Source organism: Eschrichtius robustus, chromosome 20, assembly GCF_028021215.1.
Source record: "Eschrichtius robustus isolate mEscRob2 chromosome 20, mEscRob2.pri, whole genome shotgun sequence".
NCBI lineage: Eukaryota > Metazoa > Chordata > Mammalia > Artiodactyla > Eschrichtiidae > Eschrichtius > Eschrichtius robustus.
Window position 1 is genome coordinate 61,869,915 of NC_090843.1, and position 12,926 is coordinate 61,882,840.

General features: G+C 43.1%; 1 protein-coding gene across 1 annotated transcript in view; it reads left to right on the forward strand.

Annotated features, from left to right (window-relative positions):
* Nucleotides 1-1,504: 1,504 nt before the first annotated feature.
* MYOCD (myocardin) overlaps nt 1,505-12,926 on the forward strand; it is an 88,397-nt gene continuing 76,975 nt past the window's right edge. The window contains exon 1 of the mRNA XM_068530544.1: nt 1,505-1,852. Within this exon, the coding sequence (XP_068386645.1) occupies nt 1,798-1,852 (55 nt within the window). The 5' untranslated portion in view covers nt 1,505-1,797. The remainder of the gene's footprint in view (nt 1,853-12,926) is intronic.

Genomic DNA, 12,926 nt, shown 5'->3' on the forward strand with positions numbered 1-12,926 from the left:
GGAAAGGGCAAGGAAACTATTCTCCCCTAAATCTTCCACAAGGGAAAGTAGTCCTGATAATACTGTGATGTCAGCCTAGTGAGACCCACTTAGGACTTCTGACCTCCAGAACTGCAAGATAATAAATTCTTGTCGCTTTAAACCACTCAAGTTGTGATAATTTATTCCAGCGGGACTAGGAAAGAGATGCCTTGTGTATGTTTCGTAATGACTGAGATACTCATGCACATCTCATGCCCCGTAAACAGGCCTCTGGGGACAGGACTCTGTCCCCAAGAGGAACAAGGTTGGGATTGCTCCGCCTTTCTGACGTATCAGGAATTAAATGGTCTAGTCCGGAAGACCTCATTTATACCAACGACTGGTCAGTTCCAAAGGGTGAACTCAAGGATCCGAGAATTTGGGCAAGGCCCAAACTCAGAGCATTAGAAGCTGTCCCAGGAGCTGTGGTCATATCAGGTCTTCATCTGTCACCCACGGATCTTTGAAGGCTTTAGCGCTCTCAGACATAAGCAGGCGTGCATGTAGTAGATGATACTTCGACGCCCACGTGCATAGAAGGTTGCAAATAAATTCAGCCCAGCACTCTGTGTGTATATAGTTCGGTGTTATTTTCTGTGCTGCCAACGATTAAGCAAGCTTCTCGAGAGCAGGTCTTTGTTTTATTTACAGACGAGCCTATCACACCTGGCACGTTCTGGATGCGCAGTCACTTGGTGTTGGATTCGGGACTCGCTCGTGGGAAAAGTCTTTTTAGCCTTTACAAGCTGAGCCCAAACCCGGCTCGGACATCCCTCTGCTCCAGAGACCCTCCCTCCCTGAGTCCCACTCTACTGAGCGCCCCCAAAGGGCTTCCAACTCGTGTATCTCCCCCAGGAGGGAGAGCACGGTGTCCTGGCTGCACTTGCAGGCAGCCTGAGTCAGGTTTGTCCAAAAAGAGCATATCCCAGAAAAACGAAAGGCGTTCCGTTTTCTCCGTGGACGTGTATCCAGGTTTGATACGGGAACTGCGACATGTATGCTCCGTCTCTGCCTGCGCAAACGGAGAATGTGCGCACCCTGGTGCGTTGGAAGCCTCGGTTATTTGCCAGGGGTCCAGCCAGCCTGCCTGCCAAGCGCGGTGCGCCCCGGGTGCGCGGGCGCGCGAGTCCCCTCCCGGGGTGGGCCACGCCCCTCCCCCCCGGGGTCCCCACCCTCCCACCTGGCCCGCCCACCTGCGCGCCAGACGCAGCGCGGCGCCCCTCCCCTCGGCTCCCGGCTCCAGGCTCCGCCCGCCCCCCCCCCCCCCCCCCACCGCGCGCCCTCCGCATCCCTGCTGCCCGCCCCCGCGCCGCCCGCAGCCAAGAGTTCAGACCGGCTCCCGGGACTCCTCCGGCTGCTCCGAGTCCCGGGCCCCGCTCGCCACTCCTGATTGGCTGAGCTGCTGTCAGTAGTAAAAAAGGATCAGATAGCAAACTGGGGACCTTCATAAATGCGTGGTGGGGATGCTCGAGGAGCGCGGGCAGCCTATGACATCAGCCGCGCACGCCTGGGATGCCGCGGCGCCCCGCCAGACCCCGAGGAGGCGCAGGGTCCCGCCAGCTGAGAGTGGAGTAGCCCCGCGCGGCGAGGCCGCCACTTTTCTGGGGACACTGGTTTCGGTCACTGGCTGCCACTGTACTCCTACCCGGGGGAGCTCGCGGAGAGTTGGATGAATTCTGGGTTGTTAACTGCGGTCAACTGGGCTCCCGGGAGCCCGTTCCTGGTGGAAGTCAGGGGCCATCTGGCCAAGGGACCAGCGGCTCGCTGAGACTCAACATGACACTCCTGGGGTCTGAGCACTCTTTGCTGATTAGGAGCAAGTTCAGATCAGGTAGGGCTAAGGCACTTGGCATTCCTTCTTCAACTTTTCCTCTTCTGCACGTCTCAACTCCACACTGCTTTCCAATAAATGTTTCAAAGCCAGCGCCTTGGCTACTTCAACTCTGTTCCCCAAAAGCACATTTGGCAAGTGAAGAATTTTATGTGCCTTGGGGGGGCCTTTAATGTCTTCTGTTGTAAATGCTTTGAGTCATAGAGTGTGGTTTTTGTTTGTGAAAAGGCCAGTCCTTTTACTTTTGTCTCTATATTTGCGAGTAGAAATTCTGGAGGGGTCCATCCAACAGGAATAACCTTGAAAATGAGCAAACAGGGGATTTCAAGTTGGAGAGCTGCACAGTATCAGTCAGAATTGCTGAGACCATGAACCTGATGCTGTTGTATTAGATACAGGAGTCACTTCAAATGGAGCTAATCCAAACAAATGTATTTCCCAAAAAAAGTCACTTGGGGGAAGTAAAAATAGCAAATTTGGAGCACACCAAGTATTTAAAATGACATCACTGTAGGAAAAAAAGAAGTCCAGTGCCACAAATATTTTTTCCCAAACCATCTGATGTTTATAAATGGAGGCTTTTCCCCCAAATTTCTGTGTTAGTGGCGATAGAGGAACTTCTCAGAGGACGCTGAGTGAAGGTGAGTGGAGAGGAGACGGGCCTTTAACTGCCTCACACATAGGGTGGTAACCCGCCCCTGGAAGGTGTTGATGTGTGTGGGTCTCCACACTGAGACGGGGAGACTTCTTTGGTTCTTTCTCAATAGCTCTGTGTAGAATATCGGTTTTATAAAAGTGGTAACAAACTGCTCAATAAATGGTACAACGTCCGCTTAGAAGATGGGTCACTTTATATAAACTGTGATGTGAACATTTCCCATAACAGGTGTTAGAAGGATGCTGGCACAGTTTGCTAAGTTTTCCATAGCCCTTCTAAGTGGGACCACGCAGCGTTTCACTTGGACGGATGTTACCGAAAAATGAGAAGAGTGGATGCTGGAAAGTAGGGTCCTCTGGGACTTGCTTAGCCGCTCCTGGCTTTTAGATGTCTGTGGGGTCCACTGGAGATTTTCTATGGCTCTGTACCGTCAAAGCGAGATGAAAACTTGAGAACGGAGGCAGCTGCAAGACTCAGTGCCCCGAAGATCCAGGGCAGGTCTGCCAGGCACTAGGTTCTGCAGTGGATTAATCCATCCTTTCCTTTCCGTGGTGAGGTGAGGTGGTTGGTCTGTCAATCCACGAGAGACATGGCCACCGCTTTGCAATTTGGTCAAAACCGCAGGGCAACACTGCCACCTTTCTGAAGGAGAGAGGATGTGGATTTGTTTTGCAAGAAGCTATGCTCATTTCAAAGGCACCCTTGCCAGTTTCCTGCAGGGGCAGGGGAGGAGCTGGTCTGTCTCTGGATGGACTTGGTGATGTACTTGATAGTAGAATTGTGAAACTTATCGAACGAATGCTTCCTTCAGCCGCAGTGCAGAGGCCAGGAAGACAGTGCTCCTAATTCCTGCTTTGGCAGGTCGGCGGAGTCCTGGTGTCTCCCCAGGTGGACCCTGCAGACCTAGACCCTGGAGCTTCCGAGAATTCCGATGGCAGCCTCACTTTCGTTTTTTTTTTTAAACTGGGACAGGCTTCTGTGTCACAGGAAGGATTGCTTTGGGAAGACACGCTATCGAAGCAGACATAGGCAGGCTTAATCCTCTACCTTTGATAAACAGGGAAACGGGGTCTGGAAATGGACAAAGTGATTTGGTCCTCTGAATGCAAGGGGTTGATAATCTCCTGAAAGATAGAGAAGAAGACAAGTTGAATGTAAAACTAAGTAAATGTAATGTTGAGGACGGGGATTATTCTTGCTGGAGATAGTTACAGCCCTAGCTGTGGGAGCACATAAGTCTGGCTGGCAGCATGCGAACAAGAGGGCCTCTTCCTAAGAGTCCTCCATTTATTTTATGGCTAACAATGAATAAAGAAGGCTTCTTCTCTGTTTTGATTTCTCTCTCTCTCTTTCTCTCTTGTTTTCTTTTTTTCGTCTTCTTTTCTTTCACAAACTACTCAAAAGGTAAACTCATAAAACTATCTCAGGGCTAATGTTTGCTTTGATAGTAGGCTCTGGTGTATTTCATTTTAAAAGTTTCAAAAAAAAATAAAGAAAACGAAATTGATCATACCAAGGGGCCTGTGTGTAGGGCTGGTTTGTTTGTAAGGGAGCAGGTAACTGTTTTGACTCTGAAACTGACATGTATGGTAACAGCTTCCAACTGACTTTCTATAAGCTGTATTCCAGTGACCTTGTTATTAACTGCAGAGCCGTGCTACTGGAGCAATAAACATGAAAGTTTACATGGATGAACGTGTTTAGTGATATAAACTCATCTTACTGGAGAGGCTGCAGGGTTTCACAACTGAATGTGCAGATCTGGTGCCAAACTCTCTGGGTTTTTAGCAGGTACTTCTCCTTATCGGCTGTATAACCTCGAACCTTAGCTAAATTACATAACTTTATCTGCCTCAATTTGCTTCGTTTGAATGATGAGAATGATTATAGGATTGTTGTGATGATTAAATGTGATACTACAAGTAGAGCATTTAGAAAAATGCCTGGCACTTAGTAAGCCCTCAGAAAATATTGTTCTATTATTTAAATTCTTAGGCAGGGTAGTCCTGGGTTTGTCACTTCTTCTCTCTTGAGTCTTGGTTACTTCATCTGTAAATGTCAAGGTTGGACTAGGTGATTTCTCAGACCCTTTAGAAACATTTTATGGTTCTCTGAAAATGCAAAGATTGGGAATAAGCAAAATTGTGATTGGGCTGTGTGCCAGTTGGGCATAAATCAGAGGCAGTTTACTTAAATGCAGTCATTAGTGTTGCTTTTAAACTAACCACATTTTTATTGTTTTTCATCTTTTCACTGTTGTTATGTCAGTATCTGTAATCAGTATCACTGTCAGTAATTTTCCTCAATACCATAATCTTTGTGTCAATAAGACACAAGTACCCATACGTGTGTATACACACACACACACACACACACACACACACCATGTACAAAGGATCAAAAAGAGAGAGAGGGGTTCATTAGTGGGTTTCCCTTCTAAAGAACTATTGTGTTTCTTTTGCTTCTTTCTCTTTTTTCTCTTCTTCCCAAACAGCTCATACAAAGGCAGACTCTGGTTCCTGCCATGGCCTTACCTCCATCCCCTGAAAATTTAGGGTTGTCAGATTTCGCAAATAAAAATACAGGATGCCTAATTATATTTGAATTTCAGATAAACAATGATTAATTTTTTAGCCTATATTGGGAGCATACTTTCACCTGAACTAGGCACTCTGCATTTTCTGTGGCAACTAGGCTATAAAACTATGTGTATTTACCTAATTTAATTGACCTTTTCAGATCTCATTTTTGTCATCTACAAAACAGAGGATTTGACTGGTTCATCTCTGCAGTTGCCTCCAGCCCTAAGATTTGATATTTTCCCCAAATGAATGGCCCTGAGTACTTCTGTAAACTTCTGAAGACTATAAACTTCATAAAAGTGTTACTATGACATTAAAAGCTGTCGTATCCTCAGGGAACCGGACATAGAGTAGATGCTCAATAAATTTTTCTCACGTGGATAAATGAATAATTCACACCTGCCATCTTTAGAATTAACCCATTATTATTCTAAGATTATTCTAAGATATGATTATTCTAAGACAATCATTTCAATTGCTTCATATGTTCAGTCTTCTTTTCTAAATTTCCTTGACAACTTTTGGGTGTGACATTTACTGGAGCACAAATATCTATTCCCAAATTCCATTTTGCTATTGAAATGACCAGTAGAATATTGGTATATATTATAATGTTAAAACAAAGATGAATTTTGAAATAAAATTATTTCAGTGATATAAAAATTTACTACTTGTTTACTTAATGTGCTGTCAAAATATCTCTCATTTGCCCATGGTTACAACATTTTCCTGTAACCACAAAGGCAGAGCCTACTATATGCCAGGTACTATGACAGATACCGGGAATTCAAAAATTAGTGAGATTTTACCCCTGCACTGAGAGCTAACTATAAGCTAATAAACATAAAGTATACAGGATAATCCCCCTATTTTAAAAGGTCAGTTGATTAGCAGCCTTAATTCCCCTGTGCCATGCGTTTTAGTCAGCATGGGCTACTATAACAAAATACCATAGACTGGGTAGCAAAACAACAGAAATTTATCTTCTCACAGTTCTGGGGGCTGGAAGTCCAAGTTCAGGGTGCCATCATGGAAAGGTTCTGGTGAGAGCTCTCTTCCTGGCTTGCAGACGGCCACCTTCTCGCTGTGTCCTCACATGGCACAGAGAAAGAGAGACAGACAGCGAGCTCTCTGATCTCTTCTCACAAGGATACTAATCTCATCATGAAGGCCCCACCATCAAGACCTCATTTAAACCTAATCATTTCCAAAGGCCCGCGTCTCCAGATACTATCACATATGGGAGTTAGAGCTTCAACATGTGAATCTGGTGTGTGGAGGACACAATTCAGTCCATAGGACCATGTAAGGTAACATATTCATTGGTTCCAGGGATTAGGATGTAGACATCTTTGAGGAGGGGACATTATTCTGCCTGTGACAGCGGCTTCCAATAAGGCATTCCTAACTATAACCCCTCCACATGCCTCTCTCCTACAGACTTTGTTCTGTAGCACTTTTCCTTTAATATAGATTATTCAGCCATAATACCTGTGTTTTCCCCAGGGAGGCCCACAGAAGACTAACTCCACAGCATGTTAAAGTTGTTCAGCAGGAAATTTAAAAAAGAGGGAAGCAAAGTATAGTGAAAAATTAAATTGGATTTTTAATTGCAGGATTTCTGAAGCCTTTGCTATTTCTCATGTCTATTATGAGCTTCTGAAAGGCAGGGATTCCGAGACATGCTTCACCTTTATTCACACAGCATCTCAGAGGGCCAGTTTAGCTGGACAAACACATTGTGGAGAATTCTTTCTGGACAGAAGAACTCACAGTTTCCGACAGTGATTTCTCGAATGGGGTTAATCTCTGTATCTAGGAAGCTGGCAAGCCCTCCGCACCCAGCCAGGTGAGCACGCTGATGCTTTTCCTTCCTGGCTGCTTCCTCCCGTGCTGGGTCCCCCTTTCACTGCTCAAACCTCTGTTATGTATTGGCACCAATGCCCCACCCCAGGAATATCCATCAGAGGATTATAACCCATGTTCCCAAGGAGCTCACAGGCAGCCTGAAAGGTGCTGAAAAAATGCTATACGAGAGTTACGTATTTATTCATTCATTCAATAAACATGCAGGAATATTTCTTCCATGTTTCCCTTGTAATGGAGACCGTGTTAGGAGCTGGGGGATCGATTGGGAAGCAGAAAAGACCCATCCCACATCCTCACGTGGAATGTTAGAGCTGACCCTCTAATACCCTGTGCGTGGTTCCTGCAAGCCTTCTAGAAGTCCACATGAGAACACAGTTAGCGGGATCTTAAAAGATGAGTGTGGTTTAAGTCCTAAATGGGAATTTTAAATCTTTTTTTTTTTAAAGCTAGTGGAACATTCAGGGGCCAGCGCATCTACTGAGACCATTGCATTCACCTCGTATACCAGGTGGCCTTCCCCAGCATCTTAATTACTGCAGCAAGAGCCCCAAACTCTCCCCCTGCACCTAACCTGCCTTATTATTATCCATAGCTCCTATTGCTATGGAGAACACTAAACATTTTACTTGATCATTTGGTTATTTGTCCATGAGGGCAGGAATTTTTGTCTGTTTGTTCGTTTTCACTGCTTTATTCCCCGGCACCTCGCACAGTGATTGGCATAGATAAGGCACCATTAACCATGCCTTGAATAGATACATTTTATTTTCCCCCCAAAGACTATTCAGAAACAAAAGTAACCAGTCTATGTTTTTATATATATTTTAGGCATATTGAGGGAGTGGTGCTTAAGACTAGAACAAAAAAAGAGTGAGTGAATATAAATACAAAATTCAGAAAAGTAGTTACCTCTGCAGTAGGAGAGGCAAGGGGAAGAGCTAGGCGTGGAGCCTGAGTAGGAGAAAGGTTATTGGTGGTGGTCTTAGGTTGAGCCGTGGTGACATGCACATTGATTATTAAGCAAATGAATTAAATAATGTTCATTCATGGGCCGATGATGACAGTGTGACTTGGACCAGGGGTGATGATGAATCCAATTATGTGTATCTGGGGTCTTTGAAAAAATTGAAAACATAAGTTTTTTAAGACCATAAAGAGTGGCATTCATCTTTTATCTGCTACAGTATATGACAGACACAGTAGGAGTTTGTCGAATAGGACTGAACCAAATTGAATGGATTCTGATCTAATTGGGTTGAACTGGAGAATAACAGAAGTGCCTGGCAGAAGCAGAAGTGCTCAACCCAGCACTTTGAGGATTTTACATACCTCAAAAAAGCCAGACCCGAATAGGAGATGTTAGAACATGAAGTGGTCTCTCATCTCCTTTATTTCCATCTTACTAGCACGAACTCACTGGTCCTCTAGCAGATGGTGACGAGCTATCTTGAATCTCTGCCCAGATCAGGAAAGTGAAGCTGGCAGGTGTATTTCCCAGGTATCAAGTCTTTCCAGTCTCATGCCCGCTCTCCTGTGGGCAGAACTGTTGGGGGGGAACCCATCACGCCCACTCTCTGACTCCATGAGCTTGGGAAAGTCAGCGCAGCTCACTGGGCATCTGTTTCCATACTAGTAAAATGATCCCTGCCATTTGTGAGGGAAAGAGTTTTGTAGAATTATCAAGGCTTTCTTCTGCAGAAGGACGTCTCCATTCTCCACATGGGAAGGGATTACTTGACCTGGTGGCATGTGAATTGCACAAGAGAGAAGCATGAAGTAGTGGTTTTGATAGACATAAATAGGATTTAAAAAAAGAAAACAAAACCACCCATTAGCCAAATAATAGTTTTTTGCAGCCTTATGATTTTAGTATTTAGTTTGTTCAACTTTATTAAGCAGACAGTGTTTGTTTAAGTCAGTAATTTGCACTAATTTCTATTCTGATACCATCCAGAACAGCTGGTAAGTCAAGCTTTACCTAACTACATTTGCATTATCATTCTTAGAGGAAAATACAAGGGTCTCCAAATTTTTTATAATGTGTCATTTATTCCCCGAAATTCAGAATAAATAAGGCTGATTCCTGACTTTCATTTTTTACAGAGCACAGCAAAGTGCCCTCAGAAACCAATGAAGGAAGAATAATTTCATTCTTTTCTCCTGTTGGTTGAAGGAAGATGAATTCTCCTACTCCTCTGTAGATACCACTAGAGTAGTTCTCTCACATTTCAATCACACCAGTTGACGTTTGCTGTATTCAGCCACCTTAGATCATTAGAGAAAGCAGTAGAATTCTAGCAGTAGAAACAGTGGATTAAGCCACTGTAATATTGTAAAATATATTTACTGGGTTCCCCCGTATAGGACCTTAACCATCACTTGGTATGTGCAGCAACGATCAGTGAATACACAGCCTCTCAAATTCTTAGCATGTCTTGCCTAACATCTCAATTTGAACTGCCACTCAAACAAGTTATCCATCCTTCAATCTGCATCTCTTTCCCCTTGGACTCTTAAGTAGTGCGAAGTCATCAGTTCTTTCTCATAAAATATAGTCCAGTAGCCCCCAGGAATATCCCTATTTCACAGATAATGACTGGAAAATACCCCATAAGCTGTTTTGACTTTCCTACTTCTGGGAGACACTCTCCTTTCAGGAAGTCATTCGACTTTGTTGTCCTCATGACTGGTTGGGCTGGTTTCTTGGTCTGAGGGAAAGTTCCACGTGGAACTTCTTGATACTCAAGCTCCTGACAGGGCAGTGAGGCTTCAAAACAGGCTAACTCCAAGAAAATGCTATTCAACATTCATTGAACAATCATTTCCTCGATACTTCAAATGTCTTTGCTATTTTGTGCTCCCTTCCTGCCCTCGTGCCGACGCGTAAAGAACTTTACAAAGCTATGGTCAGAGCGTATGCCTAAGTTAAACTCAGCCTTTTTATCAGTCAGCATGAGATCATAAGCAGTTGTTCAAGCTGCTCTATAGTAGCATAATTCTTGTTTTAAGGACTGTGTCCTATTCCACCAAGTGAGTACATAATAATTCCACTTGTATCGGAATATTAAGCCAGTTATAATTTTTATGTTATAAATAACACTACCATGAAAATCTTCATGAACTTTTTCTTCCTCTGGATTGTTTTATAGGATACTCATCCTTTAGAGGAAATAGCCAAGTGTGGGAATCATGGATAGGAATCTTTATGAACCACTATGGTAGCTTGTATTTCTGGAGCACTTAACAATGCACCAAGCTCAACCTTAGTCCTCTTTCCACATGGCAGTGAATATTTGACCCTGTGATAGAACTAACTCAGAGTCATCTTGGATACTTATCCAGTGCGGACTGGTGTTCAGTGAGCTTTTCACACCTTTCCGGTCAAGAATGAAAAGGAAGAGGAGCCACAAGTACCTGATACCTTTGGAAACCTTTGGCTACCTCTGTGTGATCTGCTATTTGGGGACCAAATGTGACCGTTTTACCAAATATGATCGATGCTTCATCGAAGGAGAAGAGAAGAGGGCCAGGAGTTACTGAGAACCTGTTACCTATGACATTTTCAGTATCTCATTTAATCCTTACAAAAAATGCTATGAGACAGGTATGCTTATTCCATTTTATAGATGAGGAAACTGAGGCTCAAGATGTTAAACAACTTAGTCGGAGTAACATAACTGGTAAACGGCAGAGACTAGGTCTGATCCCATCTGTGCCATGATGACCATCTCTATCACAAGCTAAACCTCGCCTCTCCCACCCTCCCTCTCCACCGCCCATCCCATACACACACAGTTGGCCCAGTGGTTTTAATTCTACATTCCAGTGGAGTCCTGGGCTACAACTTCAGGTTTATACCCAATTGCCATTGTTGTCCGTGATTTTCTAAATAGCGATTTACTCAGCTACTTGTTTCTAATCCTGATTAACCTGTAAATTATACATGGCATCTCTCCCAAATCCCAGGACTTTTAATGAAACTTGAGTATTTTAATCTCAGTTTATCTGATTAAAAAATTTCAAGAGATTTTTGAAAACCAACAGCAACAAGAACAGACTTGCCCTAAGACACTAAACATGTAAGAAATATCAGATAACAGAGAGTCAAGTGTTGGTTGCCAGGAGCTGGGAGGTGGGGGAAATATGGAGAGGTTGGTAAAAGGGCACAAACTTTCAGTTATACAATAAATAAGTGACATGACATAAAATATTAGAAGACAGTTTTAAATTTAGCACTCTCCCCAAGCACACACAGAAATGCCAGTAAATTCTAAATATCATGCTCATTTCTTGATCAAAAGGCAGTGAAAAAAAAGATAATGTTTTTGTATTTTTAAACTTTTTATACAGTTTTTAAAAGTTACTTTCCATTTGCAGTTACTACAAAATATTGGCTATATTCCCCATGTTGTGCAATATATCCTTGAGCCTATTTTATACCCAGTAGTTTGTACCTCCACTCCTCCACCCGTTTATTGCCCCTCCCCCCTCCCACTGGTAACCACGAGTTTGTTCTGTGAGTCTGCTTCTTTTTTGTTACATTCACTGGTTTGTTGTATTTTTTAGATAACACATATCAGTGGTATCATGCAGTATTTGTCTTTTTCTGACCGACATACTTCATTTAGCATAATTCCCTCCAAGTCCATCTATGTTGCTACAAATGGCAAAATTTCATTCTTTTTTATGGCTGAGTAATAGTCCATTGTATAAATAAACCACATCTTCTTTATCTATTCATCTTCATCCATCTGTTGATGGACACTCAGTTGCTTCTTTGATAGCTGATAAAAATACTTTGATAGCTGAAATATTTTAAGCTCAGCAAGTTAGGGGTCAAAACACACCACAAATATACCAAAAGCATTCAAGCGTAGAACAAAGCCTAGAAGGATCCATTCTCAGTGATTATCTTTGGGTGGTGAGAAAATGAGTATTTTTAATTTTTCTTATATTCTTTCTTATATTCCTATATTCCTTATTTTGATGATCTATTCAGTGTCTCCTGTATCTTCTATAGTAAGCAGGAATAACTTTGGTAATACATGAATTAGCAGTGGACATTGCTTGCGTATTCAGTTTTAAGCCATGCAGTCATAGGAGATGAAAGATTCCTGAACTGAGGAGCAGCTGAAACAGGTTGGCTGAACACCTGGGAGGTTTAAGTTGTTATAAATTCCCACCAATCCGAGAGCACATTCACATTCAGACTACAACCAAGAAAACTTGGTCCGCAGCTGAGACTGAACATTGGCAACCCCTCCGATTAATTTATGTTGGAAAATTCTAATGTGTATATTGTGATACAAGCCCTTCAGTCTCGCTGACCTGGGGTCAAATTCTGGCTCCACCTTTCCTGGTCGTATGAACTTGAGCATATCCTTCAAGCTCTCCACTTTTCCGTCTGTGAAGGTGGGAACACAATTGCCTGCCCTGTGGAAATTTTGTGAGGCTTCAGTGAAATGACAAAAAAGGTATTTGACCTAGTGCAGGGATGTACTTGTGTACTCCATTAACGGTAATGGTTTTATTCACAGATCAATATTCGTGATTATATCGTTATTTATATCAATATGCTATAGGAGGCTAATCTGCAATATTTAAAATGACTTCAATATTATTATAAAATATCATATTGTTTCTAAATTTACAACCACCTTGTGGTTACCTCGTGAGATTTGCTGCTAGTTCTTCTCGTTTCTTTTTACCCCAGGTGGTGGTTGAGAATGTTGCAGATACTCATTATCATTATAGAATTTACACTGTATTCTATAAAGTGATTTATATACGTACTATCACTTACTCCTTCACTTTCAAAGAAAATTTTGAGAAAGGCATTATTATCATTTGCATTCTCCAGACAGGGGTAGGTGTTGTCCGGCTCAGGTCTTTATGTGTTTCCGACGAGAGCCCCAGGCCTTGTCTGGGACCTTGCAAGGTTACCAGTTGGCTGTAAGGATTGGCG